This window comes from Notamacropus eugenii, chromosome 1 (assembly GCF_028372415.1).
Source record: "Notamacropus eugenii isolate mMacEug1 chromosome 1, mMacEug1.pri_v2, whole genome shotgun sequence".
Lineage (NCBI taxonomy): Eukaryota > Metazoa > Chordata > Mammalia > Diprotodontia > Macropodidae > Notamacropus > Notamacropus eugenii.
This window is the reverse complement of record NC_092872.1, coordinates 77,169,452-77,189,773: the sequence shown is the minus strand read 5'-3', so window position 1 is coordinate 77,189,773 and position 20,322 is coordinate 77,169,452. Positions and strand designations below refer to the sequence as shown.

The 20,322-nt window shown below is 35.8% G+C and overlaps 1 protein-coding gene across 4 annotated transcripts in view; it reads left to right on the top strand.

Moving 5' to 3' along the window:
* Window positions 1-20,322, top strand: part of KIF24 (kinesin family member 24) — a 64,805-nt gene that overhangs the window by 23,605 nt on the left and 20,878 nt on the right. For 3 of the 4 annotated variants that reach the window (XM_072606182.1, XM_072606177.1, XM_072606189.1), the window contains exons 2-6: window positions 1,744-2,389; window positions 5,711-5,900; window positions 10,984-11,081; window positions 13,236-13,451; window positions 17,306-17,393. In XM_072606182.1, coding sequence (XP_072462283.1) covers window positions 1,767-2,389; window positions 5,711-5,900; window positions 10,984-11,081; window positions 13,236-13,451; window positions 17,306-17,393 — 1,215 coding nt within the window. In that variant the 5' untranslated portion in view covers window positions 1,744-1,766. Of the gene's footprint in view, window positions 1-699; window positions 873-1,743; window positions 2,390-5,710; window positions 5,901-10,983; window positions 11,082-13,235; window positions 13,452-17,305; window positions 17,394-20,322 lie in introns of those variants that run through there. The other variant, XM_072606200.1, reaches the window with a different exon arrangement.

The window sequence follows — 20,322 nt, the reverse complement described above, 5'->3', positions numbered from 1 at the left end:
TAGAGTAGTAAGAGAAGACTGAAGACTGGGGAGAAGATGGGGTTGATGTGATAGATATGTTAAAGTATTCCCTTTGAAAGGGGAAGTAATTTGTTCTATTTGGCCCCCGAAGGCAGATCTAGGGGCATCGATTAGAAGTTACAGAGAAGTAGATTTAGTCTTGGTGTAAGGAAAAACTTCCCAACACTTGGAATTGTTCAAAAGTGGAATGAGTTGCCTTTGGAAGCCGTGGTTCCTCAGATTAAAATATTCAAGCAAAGGCCGGGTGACCACTTGTAGGGTGTTGTAGGATGTTGTAGAGGATAGAGGATATTCCTGTTCAGATATGGTTGGACCAAATGGTCTCTCAGATCCTTTCTAGCCCTGAAGTTCTATGATTCTGTGAAAATAGCTCAATTTGTTTCTGTGTCCCTTTTGGAATGTCTTTTTATTTTATGTTCATTTGTCTGGATTTGACCTTATTATTTACATAGTTATATGTAATGAGTATTATCTTTTGGTTCTTTATTTTGCATTATTTCATCCCATATTTATTTCTAGTTTCCATATTTATAATTTCTTACAGAGTAGTAATACTTACATACCACACCTCACTTAAGCCACTCCCCATTTCTTAGACACTTGAGCTGATTATAACTGATTTTGTTATTGGTGTAGGGCTTTTGTTACTGAGTACTTATCGTTGTGCTCATCCACTAAAGTCTTTCTCTAATACCTCACCAGCTGCAAAGGCAAGCCTGGGTTCTTGAAGGTCACCTCAGTGGAGCACAAATTCTGGCCTGCCTGACCAGAATGAAAAGGCTTTAAGTATGTGAGTTTGGACCTGACCGTAGATTCTGTGTCGGTTTGGGAATCAGCCTTGCTGTCTCCAGGTAGTTGGCCATAAGGTAATGGTGGGAGGTGGTGGGGTACATAGCAGCACATTTAGAAGTTCTGCTAAGGTATGTAAGGTTTGTGATCTGCATGATTATGGGGAGTACCCCAGTGACTGATGAAATCATAGATCCTTTGACATCCTAACGAAGTGCCAGGTGCACTGATACTTAGCTGGCTAGTGTAATTTACAAGATTCCAGCTCCATGGGTTAAAGATATGGTGGATAATAGAATCATAGATTTTTTTTTTTTAATATATGTAGTGAAAGCTTACTTAGAGGTTATCTACTTTAGCGCCTTCTTGGACCCCTCCACATACACAGAATTCCTTCTACAGCATCCACAGAAGCATTTAAGTGAGTTAAAAAATCCACTTGTTTTCTACTATTTAATTTTGTTCTCTGCTTTAAAAGGATTCTCATCCCTTTGTTCATTAATCGGGGGGAACAGTTGGACCACACGCCTTGACATTCAGTTGAACATCTAAAATTAGGCATGTTACGTTCAGTTGCTGAGGGGACAGTTTCAGTACTTCATGGCATTCTTTGGATAGCACTTGCAAGTGCAAGTATTCAGGAACAAGTAAGTGACCTCTGGCTATGGACATAAATCTGTGTGTGTATGTATCCACACACATGTCTAACTGAAGGTTGCAAATGAGCAAATTGTATCTTTTTCCCAAATTCTATTTGCTATACAAATCATCTCTCAGCAGTGAACAGATTAACAGACCATTTCACAAGAGTCATATCTGTTGAAATCTTGGGAAGGTATAATACACTTTTTGTAAGTATGTGTGGTTTGTGTTGTTAAACATTATGTACTATGCTGTGTCTAATGGGGATGGTTTCCTTTTCTCTCTCCACAGTTAAAATCTATCAACGTACAGTAATGGCATCATGCTTGTATGAATGTCTTTGTGAAGCAGAACTTGGAAAATATTACCCTCATTTTGCTGCCTTTGGCCTTCAAAAAATAGATGAATTGGCTAAAGTCACAATGAAAGACTACTCCAAATTGGGAGTCCACAATATGAATGACCGTAAGCGCCTCTTTCAACTTATTAAAATCATTCAAATCATGCAGGAAGAAGATAAAACCCCTCACAGCACCCAGCAAGATCTTCCAACAAGTAACCTCCATGTCCATCAAGGAACCAGATCAGGACCTCGAAGGCAACTGTGCTTTGATGCTTTTGTTGACAAAAAAGACCAGACAGCTGAGGATTTTGCATTTGATACTTGTAGTCTGTCAGACTTCTGTTCAGCTGAACATAAACCCAGTTTAGTAGATATGTTGGAGTATATTCTGCCAGGTGATACCCAGTACAGTAAAGAGCCAAGAGCTCCTAATGCTGCAGCTGCTGATACGAGTGTGCAAACAGAAACAAACAATGCCGCATTGTTTTCACCAAATAACCTTTCTATACTTTTGGGGGATATTGAGGTCCCTACCATACAAAGAGTCACTCACATTTCTGGATATAATTATGGAGTCCCTCATTCTCATGTCAGGTAATCATTCATTTTGATTTATTTTTCTTTGGGCTAGCTGAAGGCAAGCACAGTTCTTTTCTTTAGGAGTGTAAGAAAGATACCATTCTCCAAGCAAGGTCCAGTAGTTCACAAATTATAAAGTGCTATGGATTGTTTTTATTACTAATTTTCTGTTAATGGATTGTTTTATTGTATTATTTTACTTTCTTATTTTCTGTTAATGTTGTGATATAGAAATGAAGCAACAAATAGGTGTATTGATAAAATAAAAATTTCTTTGGGAAGAAGGCATTCATTAAATATTAGGATTTTCCAGATCAGTGAAAATTATATTGGGTAGCTGCTAGCTAGAATCTACAAAGTATAGGCTGTATGCAGTGGTATGCTGGTAAATGTTTAAAAATTGACTCTCCAAATATAGAGGACATAACACTTTTTAGTTTAATCGGCATTGTTAACATTTTTTCCATTGCTTTCTTAAGTCTGAACAGTTCATAAAATGATAAATCAAACCCTGATTGTAGCATTTGCTGATTTCGAAGGTATAAGTCCTCACACTGATAAATTTCTCTGTTGACTCTGGAGCCTGCACAAGCTAGCAACAGCACACCTTTGGCTGTATTTTTGTTCAGCTTCTCTCGTTCTTGACTTGGGACTCCTTCTGTTGTTCAGCAAAGCACAACCCAGGTATGATTGTGCACACAGGGCAGAACTGTGAAATGAGTGGAAGAATTACCTGGTGGCCTTCTACAGTGAAAGAGTCAAGCCACATACAGAACAGTTTTTCTTAGGATATTAATTTATCACTTTTAAAATTACTGTATGGGATTTAGCACTTATAAAAGTAAATAACTAATAGCACTTATTTAAAATAGTCCTTTGTACAGCTTGCCTACAGCATAGCCCTCATTGAAGGCACCCAGTGCTATTCCAGCCCTGGGATAACAGTCATTGTTAATGAAAATAAAGAGTGCAGTCACTTTTATCAACTGTATGATGTGAATGTGTTCTTTTCACATTTGCTTAAAGTTAGAACTTAAAAATAAGGTCTGTCAAGGTGTAACATGAAGCAAGAATAACCATTTTCCCCTCCTTAACAGTATCATAGAAAATAGATTCTAAAAATTACTTTTTTTCTTTAAATAATATTTTATTTTTTCCCTGGCTACATGTAAAGACAGTTTTTAACATTTATTTTTTAAAATTTTTGAGTTCAAAATTTTCTTCCTCCCTTCCCCACCTCCCTTGTCCCTGAGACAGTAAGCAATTTTTTATTGATTATATATGTTCAGTCATGTAAAGCATATTGTCATATTAGTCACACTGTAAAAGAAGACTCAAACTCAAAGGAAAAAAATCCATGAAAAAATACAGAAAGTGAAAAATTGTATGCTTTGTTCTACATTCACTTTCCATCATTTCTTTCTCTGAAGGTGGATAGCATTTTTCATCATGAGTCCTTTGGAATTATCTTGAATCATTGTATTGCTGAGAAGAGCTAAGTCATCATACAGTTTGCTGTCACTGTATACAATGCTTTCCTGTTTCTGCTCACTTCACTTTGCATCAGTTCATCTAAGTCTTTCCAGGTTTTTCTGAAATCATCCTGCTTGTCATTTCTTATAGCACAGTAATATTCCATTACACTCATATAGCATAGTTTGGTAAGTCATTCCCCAGCTAATGGGCATCCCCTCAATGTCCAGTTTTTTACCTCTATAAAAAGAGCTGCTATAAATATTTTTGTACATATAGGTCCTTTCCCCTTTTTTTGATCTCTTTGTAATGCAAACCCAGTTGTAGTATTACTGGCTCAAAGGGTATGCGTGGTTTTAGAGCCCTTTGAACACAGTTCAATATGGCTTCCTAGAATGGTTGGATCAGTTCACAACTCCACCAACATGTTCATTGGTGTTTAACCACTGCCCATCTAACATTTATTGTTTTCCTTTTCTGTCATGTTACCCAGTCTGATAAGTGTGAGGTATGGTACCTCAAGTTAGTTCAATTTGCATAAAAATCTCTTTTAAAATAAACTTCTGTGCAAAAATAAATTGGCCCATAGTTTCAAACAGGATTTCATATCCACTACCCTTGTTTTGTTTTATGCTTCTTATTTGTTTTATGCTTTTTGTTAAGGTGAGGGGTATTAAATTGGTGTATCGAACCAAACAGCTTGATAGAACCAGAAAGATGTGTTTGATTATAATGTAGAACCAAGTAGTGGAGGAAGATGGAACCAATTATGAAATCTCCTTAGAAACCTAAAATTGGGGCCGTTGGTCTAGCAAATAAGTGTGGCAAATACTGTGTAATATAAAAGGAAAGAAAGAAGGATGGAAGAAGCAGGATCTAATGAATGACAAATTGTATCAAAAAAAGAACATTTAAGGTGACACAAAGAGGGACAGAAAATTGATATTCAGTACTGTTCTACCTATTTCAACAAGTTTGGTCACTTTATATGGAAAAGAATTAGAAAAACGGTCAGGAAAAGAGTAAATTCATGGAAATAATTGGATAATGAGGAAGATAAAATGTGAATTGGGACTTTTAAAAGTTGGGAATGCAGAAAGACTTTTCACCAGGTTCAAAAGATTAGTCAAAATGAATTGTATTAAACCTAAAGAATATCCGCAATCAAAAGCTTGGCAGAAAGAACTCTACCTCTAATTCCCTTAATTCAAAATCTATTATCTTAAGAAGATCTTTATTGCCAAGAGACTGAGCAACTAAATAGTAAAATTTTTATTCGGTAGTGTTAGTACTTTGTCAGGAATTGCACCAAAATCAGTAATTAACACTAAATTAAGAATAAGTGGGAGATGACATTTAAGCACATTTACAGACAAACTTAGTTGTTAAGCAGAAACGAAAGCAGTTTTCACCTTTATGATAATATCTTAAGTTTTGCACTTCTACGCAGTAACAAATACAGAGTAGTCCAGAAGTTTTAGTGCAGTTTTAAGCTTTAGTAAGGATTAAAGTTTATTAATTACTAGTTAAAGTATTATTAGTTATTAATTAAAGTATTAATTATTAGTTAATAAGCTTTAATACTTACTAAAGCTTAAAACACAAAAATTAATTATTATTTAATAAGCTTTAATGCTTATTAAAGCTTAAAACTGCCCTAAGACCTCTGGATGCTCTGTACTTAGAGATAGCATTAATCATCTTCATCAGAACTACCAGTCAATCATTCTTAAACATGTGCAAGGTGACAAAAATCTAATGGGACCATTTAATAATAGAATTACTAAATTTACAATTAATTATACTTTTGTGTTAACTTCAACATTTTCTTTTTAATAAAAATCATTTTGAAACTTGTTTCAGAGAGAATATCTCAGAAAAGGATAATGTTTGGACTGAAACTGAGAAAATCAGAGTATGCGTACGGAAACGCCCTTTGGGCATGAAGGAAGAAAGGCGTGGAGAAGTTAACATTATTACTGTAGAAGATAAAGAAACTTTACTTGTCTATGAAAAGAAGGAGGCGGTTGACCTTACCCAGTATATTCTACAGGTATGATGCTACATTTTAAATTTTGAACCAGATTTGCATTTGTGTTGTAAAGAAAGTCAACTTTGATCTTTTTATTAGAATATCTTAGAATCTTATTGAAAGAGACTTGAGAGATTGAACCTTACTATGTAATGGAAGAGTATCCTCCACACCCTTCCTGAAACATAGTTTTCTTTAAATAGGTCCATTAAAGAGTATCACAAATCATAATATCACAAAATAGCAGGTTCCATTTTTCGACTTTAGTTGTTAGAGTTTTCTCTTGCTACTCAGAAAGTATTCTCATACTACTTTCACATATTCTAAAGTCCCCCTTGTTTCTCGCCCTCTACCCCATAAGATTTCCCCCTTTTCAGGCTAAAAGTAGCAGCCTGTGAGTTCAGTTGCAGGTTCAGTATTTATCAGACCTTGGGCAAGTCAGCCTCTCTGTGCCTTAGTTCTTTTTTACAAGCAAATTGAAGATATCAGTACAACAAATCACAGAGGTATCATCTGGATTGTCAACAAGCATTTATTAAACACCGTGTCAGGCATTGTGCTCCATTCTGGGAATAAAAGGGAAAGCAAGAAATCATCTCTCTCTCAAGAACTTCACAGTCTAATGGGAGAAGTGACATGAAAACAACTCTGAACAAATGAGATCTATACAGGATAAATTGGGGATGATCAATAGAGGAAAGGCACAGCATTAGGGAGGATTGGGCAAGGCTTCCTGTAGAAGGTAGGATTTTAAGTGGGACTTGAAACCAGAGAATCCAGAAGGAGGAAATAAGGAGAGAAAGAATGCCAAGCATGACAGGCAGCCAGTAAGAATATAGAGTTGGAGATGGAGTGTCTTTTGCAAGGAACTGCAAGTAGGCCAGTATCACTGGATTATAGAACATGTTGGGGTGAGTAAGCTAAAAGAAGACTGGAAACATGGGAGGAGGCCAGTCTATGAAAGGTTTTGAATGCCAAACGGGGGATTTTCTAATTTGTTCCTAGAAATAATATGGAGCCATTAGAGTTGATTGTTGTGGGATGACATGATCAGTAATATGCTTTAGAAAGATCACTTTGACAGCTTAATGAAGATAGAGTGGGGAGAGACTTGAGGTAGGGAGATAAACCTGCCAGCCATTGCAATAGTCCAGCCTTGAGGTAATAAGGACCTATACTAGGGTAGTGACAGTGTCGTAGGAGAGAAGGGGAGTATTGGGGAGTGTTGTGAGAGATGCTACGAAGGTAAAATCAAACAGACTTTCACAATAGATTGGATATATGGGATGGGGGAGGAGCTAATTAATGACACCTAACTTGGGGGGGTGGTTGATTGGGAAAAATGGTAGTATCCTCCACAGTAATAGGAAAGATAGAAAATGGGGGGCCTTAGGGAGGAAAGATAATGAGTTTAGTTTTGGACGCATTGTGTTTATTAAGATGCCCAGGAAATAACCGATTTGAGATGTCCAATGGTGACATGGAGATGTGAAACTAGAAGTCAGGAGAGAGGTTAGAGCTAGATAAGTATATCTGAGAATCATAGGCAGAGAGATAATAATTAAATCCACAGTCACTGATGAGATTCCATCAAGGATTTCACGTCCAACACAGACTTTAAATAAATACCTTGAGTATGGGATGGGGAAGTTCCAGTTTCTTGCCAAAATGATCTTAAGAACTCAAAGCTAATCAAATGGTAAAATTCTCAGTTTATTGGCACTTGCTTCAGGTTAACTGGAACCCTCTTTGATAACTCTTTTGGGTGGTGTAGAAGTACTTTTACATTATTGCACAATACATAACAAAAATGTAGGATGTTAATATAAATCATTTCACAATTTGCCTTCTCCCCTCCCCACTCCTTATGCCTTTGTATACTCAATCCCACAGCATTTATTCCAGGTTCCCCCTAATTGACCTAAAAATCAGATGGATAGTAGATGAGAAAAAGCTATAAATAAATCTATTCTCTATTATTTTAAAACTGACTATATTTTATTTACATAGCTTCCTTCCCACATAAGCCAGATTATTTTATCATAATTTTTCTTTCCCCTCTTTGAACTCAGATTTCTATTCTTTATTTCCTCACCTTGGCTACAAAAATTGGACTTTTCTGTTTTTCTCAAAGAAACTGACTGGTTCTCTGTGCACAAAATTATTAGCTAATCTCTGCATGCCCAATTATGCTTCAGCAATCATTACTTATTTTGAAGATGGCTAGAATGATTAAACCAGTTTGGCCACTTTCTCTAACCATCAGCATAAATACTGTGTGACCGTCATCTGCAGAAGACGTCTGTAGTGCTGAGTGACTTCAGATGATACCATTCCTTATTTGCAGTAATTCTGTCAAGCAACATTTTTCTTTTGTATTTTTCTGTCATTGTCCTAGGCTCAAGAGCGTTATTTCTTCCTGTTCACTATCACCAGTCAGTATTTATTGAATACCTGCAGTTGTTGAGTTCAGTGCTGTTATACTTTATACCAGCATAGTTTAGAATTCTCAGCTGTCAAGAAACACTAAGTAAGTTTTCTTTGCTTTTTATTTCTTGAAAAGAAAGGCAGAAAAGAGGCACTAAAAGAATTTTAATTGTGAAATGTGTTTGTTTAATGAATAAACAAAGTATTTAAAATCCATTCTTTTTTCATGTTTTATTTTCATTCTTGCTGGAAGAGGTAAATGCAACTATTTAGAGTGGATTAATTTAATTTTCTTAAAGATTGCAGATATTGTTCATTTGAGTCTACATTAGATTATACATATGCACAATTTTGCTTATTCCTAAATTTTACTGTACTCTGACATCATTATCAGAGTCTAAAATACAGTTAAAAGTTTTCCTTAACCTGATTTCTGAATCTTTCCATTTCATCAAAGAAAATAATTATGAAAATTTTGTTAATATTTAAAATATTTATTCTTTTAATTAATGGTTCCTTTCCTAATATGTTAGCTTCATAACTCCCAAGTAATTTATATATAATGGTAGAAGGAGGGAGAAAAATTTGCCCCACACTCTGAAAAAGGAGAGAGCAGAAGTTATTTTTAAGTTTCCATGCTTGTTCACTTTCTTCTTTTGATTTTTCTGAGTTTTCAAATTTTATTTTTGTCTTTTATCTCATAAATAAAATAATTTATTGATATTTTATTATATAGCATTATTTTATTATTTAATTTCATTAAATTTACATAAAACAGTTTCCATAAATAATCATTTATTATCCTTGCTTAGGTATCAAGTGCATGAAAAACAAAAATATTTTTTGAAACAGTGAAAAATTCACAGCTTTCCTTGTCATTCTATCTAGAGTTCTTTTCTAGCCTTTTTACAATTGTGATACATTTCTTTGTAATTGCAAAATGTACTTTTTCACCCCAGACTTTCCCTCTATCTTCATTTAGCAAATTTCAATTCCAGTGTAACACTCTCTTGAAGAATTGTATGTAAAAAAGAGAATAAAGTGTTGGACAAAAATTTATCATGTAGTAGCTGACCTTCTGGTGATGAGCCTTTCTGTACTTAATTAATCTGGTTTTTAGATGACAGACGTATATTCTCTGGTTAACTAGACACAACTTTGCAATCTTTCCAACTTGACAAAACTGACTGGTACTTGCACTCCTCCAGAACAGCCTTTGAGAACACAGAATTTCCGAGCCACAGGCCCTGGGATAAGACTTTGAGGCTTACTTTGTGACGTAGCTGTATCTCCCCACTCCCAACCCCATGCACAGCAATCACAGGCTTTCAGACTTGGAAGGAATCTCAGAAACCATCTCATCCAGCAGATACCAGAGCAGGAATTACTATCACTTCTAATTGTCATTATCGTAATAATAGTTTGCGTTTATATAGCACTTTAAGATTTACTAAGCATTTTACAAATGTCATTTGGTCCTCACTGTAACTCTGGGAGGTAGGTACTGTTATTATGTACGTTTTACAGATAAGGAAACTGAAGCAAATAGCGTAAGTGACTTGCCCTGGGTAGTAAATGTCTGCAAAGAGATTCGAACCCAGGACTTCCTGTGTCTAAGCTGTATCCACTGTAGCACTTAGCTGCCCCTCTATCAACATACCTGACAATGAGCTTCAGGCTTTTCTTCAAAACTTCAAGTTAGGGTAAACTCTCTACTTCATGAGGTGGCACGGTCAGTTTTTGGATAGCTCTGATTGTCAGGGTATGTTTCCTTATGGCAAGCTTAAATTTACTTCTTTGCCATTTCCATCCTAGGGCCCCCCACATTGCAGATCCATTGACACATTTGCAATTGTCAGCCTTCTGAAATCTGGAGACTTATCAGTACCTATCCCTGGAAGCATCTTGGAATGTCCCTTTATTTCAGTGCTCAATGAAAATAGAAAAAAAAATTAATTGGAAAAAATGCTGTTGACTGAGCAGTGTTACAAGAATTCAAATGAGCCTTTCTGAGAATTTGTCTTGCTCTGTTTGGAATGCTCTTCTCTCCTTCATCACTGAAGCTACATGTCCATTGTGTCCTTTAAAGTTTGTCCGAGAATCCATCCCCTTCCTGCAATTCTTCTTTCTCATCCTTGTCTAGTCTCTCCAGCATCAGATCCTTTGGAATTTCTTGACTTTCTTTTGGGGGTGGGAAATAAAAGGGCTGCTGACACTGTCGGGCACATCATTTTGATGAATCGTCGCATGATTTTTACTCCTGGCTTAACCTGTTAATTGACAACATGTTCCAGATTCTTAAGGTGTCTTGGGTTTGATGCCTAAGTAATGTAAGCTGGGATCTTCACCAGGAATCCCTTTTGTTTAGAATGTTTATCACAGCTGACCCGTAGAGATATAGCCCAAAAGGATTAAGATTCTATGTCTAGGATCCTCTGGGAAATTCTGTTTACTCTTGTGCTCAAGCACAAAATATCCCTTTTTCTGTCCTCCTTGTTAAAAATACACACATTAATTGCTATTGTATATAAGCAGTGAAACTGAGAAAAAGAAGATACTGTCATCTGATAGCTTCTGGTTGCTTATTCTGCCTGTGGGTTAGTTATCATTATTGTGAGTCATTTTAGTTTAAAGAAAATCCACTCTATTTTCTATAAAAATAAAATTTATTTTTCAGCATGTTTTTTATTTTGATGAAGTCTTTGGTGAGACATGTACCAATCAAGATGTATACATGAAGACCACTCACCCACTGATTCAGCATATTTTTCAAGGGTAAGATAGTCCTTTATTTCTCTTTTCTTTTCACATTGTTTTTCTATATGAATCCTGTTTGTATTTTTCAGGTGGAATGAAACATGAATTAAGAATTTTCTATCTACTGTATTTTAATTTAATGATTATTTAAATTAAGTTATATGGGGAAAATGTAATATCAATATTTGTAGGACTTAGTGCCTAGAAATTTACATTATTCCTCATGCATGAGTGATTTTTATTCTCTGTACAGTAAGAAAATAGAGGTTGTTCTAAAGAGCATAATTTTTCAGAGAACTGAGAGTTTAAAGTTTTAACATCTGGCTGTATTTAATTTGATATGTTGATAGTTAGGATTATGTATCTTTGTTGTAGTTGAAATTAAGATTTCCATAATCAGGCATTGGGTATTCATGAGAGCACAAACAGAGACTATTTAATAAGTACAATAATAATGTTTAAAAATTTACTAAAGTCTTAAGTAGATGAAAATTTTATATATAGTCTTTCAGTTCTGCATTTCTTATCTAACAGTTCTCTAGAGGGAGGAGAATTTAGGAACATGGATTAATAAAATGAGTTGGGATTTATCTAAATTGCGTTATACTCGATAGTATCACATTAGGCACTGCTATGTAGTGGTAGGGTGGGGAGAACTACTTCAGTCAGGCTTATTATGGAGAGCATTAGCAGGAACCTTTCTCATGACTGTATATAAGGAAGATAAATCAGTTTGTACCCTTAAAGCAATTCTGAATTTGTTGTGGACATTAAAAAAAACTTCTTTGTTCTTCTTTTGACACTATCTTTCCTTCCTAACTTGACTTTTGTTTTTCATATACCTCTCTTGTCTTTCTTCCTGTATATTTTCAGTTCTTATATCTACATTTCTCTCACCTTCGCAGTTTATTGAGTACCTACTGTTTACTGAACACCATACTAGATCCTATAGTATATATATACACTATATATATGTATATACATACTAGATACTGTAGATACAGAAAAGACAATGATCCCTGTCCTTAAGAAGGTGGCTAATCTTAAATACAGTGTAGTGAAAAGAACATTGAACTTGGAGTCAAAAGATTGGGGATCTAATGTTGGTCTTGCCATTTATTAGGTATATAGCTTTGGAAATTTCTTCTCTAGGCCTCAATTTCCCCATCTTCAAAATGGGGATAATAATACATGCCCTTCCCATCTCACAAGGTTGTGAAGAAAATGTTTTGTCCAGCGACTGTGGCCGTTTTACTTTTTCATATCTTCCGTTGCTTTCTTTAGCCTCCTTCCCTAGCTTCAGGTCGATTTCTACCTTCTTTCTTTTGCTGCAGGTAGGTGCTGCATCATGCTATTTATGCAAAGGCTCATATTACCTATCAGCTTTCAAATTCCCTGCTAGACATTGTAAACCTTTTTAGAATTTTGCCCCATCTTAATTATCTAATCTTACTTTCCGTTACTTCTGACATGAACGTAAGACCAACCTCTGTATTGTGTCTCATGCTCATTCTGATCTCTGAGGCCCTGATTCTGGTTCCCATTTTGCCTGGATTGACCTTTGTCTCCATCTTGTCAAATCCTACCAATCCATAAAGGCCTAGACCCAAGTTGTTCCTTCTCCATGAAGTCTTCCCCAAATATTCTAGCTCATATTAAACTATGATTATCGAAAAGCAGCATCACAGAATTTAGCATTTTGGTTCTCTTTCATTTTATTCATACTCATTTCCTGTGCATGAATCTTATGTCCCCAGCCAGGGTTTGGGAGCCTCCCCCTAGATCCTCAAGTGCAGCCCTTGGACAAATTCCAACCTCAGAGAACAGATTTGTCAGGTCCCTCACCCCTGCACCCCTAGCCAGATCCATTTCTTTCTTCTATATATCAGTGCCCATTTTGGGTCCATGATGGGAGCTCAGTGAGTGGGTGTTGGTTGTCGGTTGAGTCAGATCTTTGTTTCTCTCTTCTTTGTTATGCTTTAAACTGCATTGTTTCTGTAAATCAATGTGCCTTGTAACTCTTATCCCTCCTGGAACATTTACAGTATAAGCCACTCTGTAAAGACATTTCGTGTGCCTCGTTCATTTTTTGTTATTTATATGCAGGTTAGTAGTCTAATAATATGCAGAAATGAGTCAAATTCAAGTACTAATTAATCATTCTTTTCACAGAGGAAATGCCACTTGCTTTGCATATGGTCAGACAGGGGCTGGAAAGACTTACACCATGATAGGCACTCATCAAAACCCAGGCCTCTATGCTCTCGCTGCTGAAGACATCTTTAGGCAAATAGACCTAGCCCAGCCAAGGAGAGACCTCTCTGTGTGGATTAGTTTTTATGAGATCTACTGTGGACAACTTTATGATCTTCTAAATGGAAGGAAAAGGTACCTGATAAAACCATAAAACTATAAAGCAGTCGATTATTTCTACTTTGGGTAAGAATTCCACTGAATCATATTTTTTTGGAAAAAAATGTGACATTATATAGGGGTACTATTCTTTGGTTGAAATATAAATACTCTTAAGTTTCCTTTTGCCTTGGAGACAATGAGTATTTAATAAATGTATATTGAATAGAATGGAGTAATGAAAACATTGAGTTTAAAGACAAAAGACTTACATTTAAGATCCTGACTGTGCCACTGACCAAGTTGTGACCTCAGTCAGGTCATTTATCCTTTCAGAGCCTTTGTACTTTCTTCTGTAAAATGAAGGATCAGAGTATTATAGCATCTATAGAACTGGAAGGGCTCTTAAAAGGCACCAGGAGTTAGAATGAATCATCTTTTTTAAAAAATTTATTCATTTGGAACTTAAAGACAAAAAAAAAAAACCTTTCCATTTATACAGTACAGCACAAACAGTGGATTCAATAGGAAACCGTGAATCTCCATTTCACACTGTTTTCTTTCTTGAAAAACTTGGTAATAAATAATACACATCATTTTCAAAGCAACCCTGCATTTCTGTGCTTAATTCTTAGTTTTCTTTTGCTCTCTGCTATGCAATTTTTTTCCCTCCCTCTTCTCCACCCCACAGTAGAGAAGACCGCCATTAAACACAGATATGTATTTTATATATATATATACATATATATATATATATATACACACACACATACATACATACATACACGCGCATATATCATATATATACATACATACACGTATTTTAGCATTTATAATACTCAAAATAACGTAGTCATTCACAGTTATTCTTCAGACAGTATTGTTGTTACTGTGTACTACATCCTGTCGGTCCTTCTCATTTCAGTCTTCATTATTTCCTGCAAGCATTTCCATATTTTCCTAAAATCAGCCAGCTCATCATTCCTCATAGCACAGTAGTATTCCATCACAGTCATATACCACAACTAGTTTAGCTATTCCCCAGCTGATGGGCATCACCTCAATTTTCAGTTCTTTGCTGCCACAAAGAGATCTGCTATAAATATTTTAAAACATATGAGTCCTTGGCAAAGTGGTATTGGTATTGCCGGGCCAGAGGGCATAGGCAGTTTAATAACTTGAGCATAATTCCAGATTGCTTTCCAAAATGGTTGGATTAGTTCACAGTTCCAGCAACAATGTATTAGTATCCCAGTTTTTCCACATTCGAATAGATCATCTTTAAAGTCTTTTTCATTTTGTAAAAAGTCCTTTGATCCTAATCTAGTTTGTCCTATAAAATTGGATTGGCTACAGTTTCTAACTTGATCTGATTGTTATGACAACTACTGAAGTTAATCTTCTGTGCTATGTTTCATTATTTTTATTTCATTATTTAAGAGGTGATTGGTAACTTTTAAACTAAGGACTTTCTCCATTCTCCTGATCATCAAAGCAGTTACAGGAAGTTAGAATTTTTATCTCTTCCTCTTTGACTCTTGTTACGCTATAAATACTATAAAGAGTATATTTTCCCTTTTCCTTTATTTTCTCTCAGAAAGCTTCAAATATACCTAACAAAATGCTTTTCTTAGTTATTTTGAAATATTCTGTCAAATCTCAAAATTTTCAGCTAGGATGAGATTTATACATATATTTCAGCCATGAGGTTGGCCCTACTACTCAATCACCATTACCACTGTTTGTGGCACAGTGGGAAGGACATTTAGGATTTAAAGTCAAAAGACTCAGAAATCAGAATTTGAGGCCTTGCTTGATATTTAGCTGTATGACTTACAGTGAGGTATTTCCTTCTGGACTTCCGCTTTCTCTAATGCAAATGACTGAAGGCCCTTTTTCACTTTAACATCTTCTGATCACCAAGACAAAATTTTATTCTCTGATCATTTTTACATTGTTGGGTATAAGATTGACTCAAGAAATACTGATTGAGTGCTTGTTATGTGCATAGCACTGTGTTGGTTGCTATGTGAGATACAGAGAAATATAAGATACTGCCTTTAAAGAGTTTACAGTTGATCTGGGGAGAGAGTAGAGTTTTTTGTTTTTTAGAAAAGAAAATGAGTCTAGCCAGTATCATTTTTTTTAGATTTGGAAAGTGAAATGTTTACTTATTTCCAGGTCCCTGCCTATTCTAAGCATCTTTAGGGATATCTACATTGCACTTGTCTTAAGTGGGAATTCTAAATATTTTATCTATTTGATATTATTTCATGAAGGGTGTTTACTGTTTTCTTATCTTGTAAATTTACCTTAAGTTCTCTAGAATTTATGTATGTATATATATTTGCTTTTGAGGGAGGATTGCAGAAGATTGTGGAAAATTAATTGCCATCTGGTTGATTATGTGACCTTAGAGGAATTTTTACAGATTTTTTACTTTTCTCATCTGTTTGTAGTCCTCTTATTTTCATCCTGAAATACTCTCAAAATAATCTGGTTTAGTTGGCTTTCTCATTAATCTTGTGTAGACCTGTTTTTCCCTCTACTGCTTCTTTCTGTTTTATGAGGCAGCATTTATAAATTATTTTCCACTGTCTTCCTACATAACCTTTTAGAAACAGGTTCCTATTTTAATCAGTCTTGCTTTTGGCCACTACATCCTTCTCCTTGGTGAAGTGATCAAACATTTGATGGTTGTCAGAATTCCTAAATTCTTTTGGCCTTTTAGTAGTGTCAGTTGATTTACTAAACTTCCTTAGGAAACAGTGATGATCTGTACCAGTATCAGTTCTTTTATGTATTTCCAATTTTTCACTGTCAGCAGTTGGTTTAAAGTTGGCATCTCCTCAATTTAGCACTATATCTTCTCATTTTATTCTTCTAATTTTCTTTTTTAAAAGACTGAGTCTCCCTATCTCACTCAGGCTGGAAGTACATGGGCTTTAATCTGTTCCATTTCTGACCTCTGCTGGTTTGTCCCTCTTTAGCTGAACTGGTGGTTCCCCACTTCTGGGGTCTCATTTTATTAATGCCAGACTTAACATGGACATCTCATTGACATAGCTCACTGCAGCTCAGAACTCAGAACAGAGGTCCTCAGGGTTCAGCCTCTAAAGCAATTGGGAGTACAGGGATGTACCACCATATCTGACTTAAGTCTAGATGTCCACTGAAGTACTTTCAACTTTAAAATTTTACTATTCCATGCATGTTTAGTACTGTAGTAATAAAACTACCAAGGTGTCACTTCACGGGGTGGGGGAAGTAACTTTGAAATGCAAAGTTTTTTGAGTTGTTCAAAAATAATATAGGATTTTGCCAACATAAGTATTCAATTTGTTTTTAAATTCTATTCTTAGAAGTATAAAATTTAGGGCGGAGCCAAGATGGTGGAGTAGAAAGACGCACATACACATAGCTCCGAACCCACAGCCCATAGAAGTATATAATTTATTTCCTTTGAAAATTGTGTTAGTATGCCTCAAACTTTCAAATGATCCCTTAACTGACCTGAGTCTTCTACTACTGAAGTCTTCTTTTTTATTAAAAGGAATGTTGAAACTAGATGCTGGGAGGAGGGTTGGGAATTGAGTATTTCAAGTGATTTTAGATTTTGGAAATGTATTTTTAAATTTAATTTGTATTGTTTTATTGGTCCTATTACTAGCTTTGATCAATTTCCTTTTAACAGATACTGTGTTTTAAATCTGCAATGTAAATAAGAGATGACATTTTCTCTTCTGGTTTAACAGTACTGGTTTAGCTTTATATTCTACAGACAACCAATAATTTTCTGGTTTTCACTTTTCTGTTACTTTGAAACACAGAACCTGTAGGTGTTTCTTGCTGACTTGAGATCCTCATTAATATTGTTCTTACTCCTGCAGACTTTTTGCAAGAGAAGATAGTAAACATGTTGTACAGATAGTGGGATTGCAGGAACTTCCAGTTGAGAGTGTGGATCTCCTTTTAGAGGTAAGACTTACTATCAAACTGGGCATACCCTTTGACCCAGCAATATAGAGCTGTATCCCAAAGAGGTTATAAAAATGGAAGAAGGACCCACATGTACAGAACTATGTATAGCATCTCTTTTTGTGGTGGCCAAAAATTAGAAATTGAGAAGATGCCCATCAGTTGGGGAATGGGCTGAACAAATTGTGATATATGAATGTAATGGAATACTCTTGTTTCATAAGAAATGATGAGCAGGCAGACTTTAGAGGTAAGCCTTATTCATAGCCTCAACATTCTACCTTTAACTAAGCATTTAAAGAAATGGAAATATTCATTTAACTCAAGGGCCTCTGACATAAGCAAAATAAAAAAAATTTAAAGTGGAATTTTTTATTTGCAATGGGGGAAAAATCAATCTCTTACAAGATGCCCCATTTCTTTGTATTGCTGATATTTTATACTTTGGAAGTGGAGGGGGTTTAGAATATATCATCACTGAAGCTGAAAGGTGCTATTCCCTAGAGCCGCTAAAGATTAGTTTTAAAGGATGTTTCAGCATACTTTCCTGTCAGAATAATTTTATCCAAAGCCACACTTATTAAACTTACTTTTTATGGACTTTCCACACTCAAGGAGACTGATTCCCTACAGAAACTTTTTCTAGCCAGTGCTGCTAGAGGGCTGAAAAGTCATGATGTCATATCTGCAAGGACTTCTTAATTTAACTCATCAGGAGGATTTTTGAACTTTAGCCATAACTTCTACAAAGAGTTTGGAAAAACTGGTCGGAGTAGAAAGTACCATTATACAGGTTCACTTTTATAGATCTGTTCTAAAAGGAAAGATCTTCCATAAGCTGGCCCCCATTGGCCTTTCCACTCTTTTCTCTCACTGTTCCTACTCCAGAAAAGCTGTTCTCTATCCTTCCCCCCAACATGGTCTGTGCATTCCTGTTCCAATACTATACCGCTTTGTTATTATTGATTATTTGTATGGATGTCTTTTTAGTTTTTATTAATATCTTTTATTTTAATATTTCCTTCACTTCAGAATATATCCCTTCCCCATCAAGCCATCCCACGTAATAACAATAGAGGAGAAAAAAAAAAGAAAGCAGGTCAGCAAAACCAGCACAATCAATTGAGTCTCAACAGTGTGTGCAGTATCCCATATCCATAGTTCTCTCCCCCTTCTGTGAAAGGGAGGTTAGATTTTTTCATCTCTTCTTCAGGATATACTTAGTTACTACAGTTTAATTTCTGTATATGTCTTATCCTGCTCCCCCTCCAATAGATTAGAAGCTCCTAGATGGCAGGGGACCATGCCATTTCCCCCTACTCCCCTAGCACAAGGTCTCTTTCAGTGGGAGTTTGCCTAAAAGAAATTTTTCAAAACTACCTTTTTTTCATTTTGAAACTATGTCCATGTATTTCATCCAGGCCATTCATGGACCTGAACCCACTGCTAGTTGGCAGAGAAGCTTTATCTACTCCATTTTCAACCCAAGTGGCAGGCCCTCCTTATGTAGCCCCTTACTCTTTGGGGCTCCCTATATTGGTGCGATACTCATTGAAAATACTCAATTAGCTTAGCCCACTGCAGCTCAGGAGATCCCCTGGCCTCAGTCTCTCCCAGTAGTTAGTGTAATGCACCACTACATCCTGCCAAAGTTACTTTTTTTTTTTTTAAGGATTAAACTTAAGATATTAGGTGTGAGAATTTATAAGGGAAGATGACATATTTAATTTTTTATGTTTCTTAAAAAAAAGAAAACCTCCCAAATTGAGAATCAGGCCTGCAAGTTGACCAAGCAGATTAATTTTGATGTGGGCACTTAATTTTCTCCATATCTCTAAAGTGAGTGCAAGAGATGTAACTTTTCAAATTAAGCATGGATGCTAGGATTCTCCTATGGCATAACTGTTTGCCTCTTGAGTCTTAGAAGCTGAAACCTGAGAAAGAGATTTAAATTTGGCCAGTTTGCAAAATCCCAGCTATTGACTGAAAAGCAGTCATCTCCTGGCATTGCAAAGGCATGTGCAGTATCATAACCACATCTGTCTTTCAGCGATCCCTCTGAGAGATGGATTGTTACCGAACTGCCCAGCTGGAAAATTCATATGCCTTTGGAGGATTCATATGGCTCTGGGGCAGGGGAAACAAAACAAAACATGTCAACTGCATGTAAGAGTTTCAGCATAGACAGTCGCTAGAGAAATAGCCTTCAGGAATTTGAAGTCAATGACAGGAAGCCAGAAGAAGGATCCATTGCCTCATTATTATTCCGTATATACCCTTTCCGTAACCTCATTCTTTCCTATTGGCTAAGAACTTACATGGGGTGGTGCCTTCTCTGTAATTTTGGTGAAAGACTTTAGGTGAAAAGAATGAATTTCCAAGAAGTCTCTTTTCCTTGACTAAAAGCTATACACAGTGAGAACAAATCTGAAAATTTATTCAAGATTTACTCAGGAGGATTTTTATAATCTCCTTTCCTTGGTATATGAGCATGGCCTTTATTGTCCCAGAACATCTTTCCTAACAGGAAGCATAAGGATATCTTTTATGATTTATAGTGAAGTAGTACTTTGGGGAGGTTATTTACTTTTGACAAATAGTCAAAGAATATGAACAAACAGCTCTCAAAAGAACTGTCAGATATTCACAACCACATGAAAAAAATACTTCAGATCACTTATAATAGGGGAAATACAAATCAGTACACACTGCAAATTGGCAAAAAAGAAAAAAAAATGGCACCAGTCCTTGTTGGAGGTATTGTAGAAAGAAAGGTACAATAATACATTGTTGGTGGAGCTATGAAGTGGTACGGCCATTTTCAAAGCAGTTTAAAATTATGCAACTAAAGTGACTAAAATGTCCATGCCCTCCGAACCAGAGGCTATTACTGGGCTTATCTCCCAAGGAAACCGTGGATAAGAAAAAA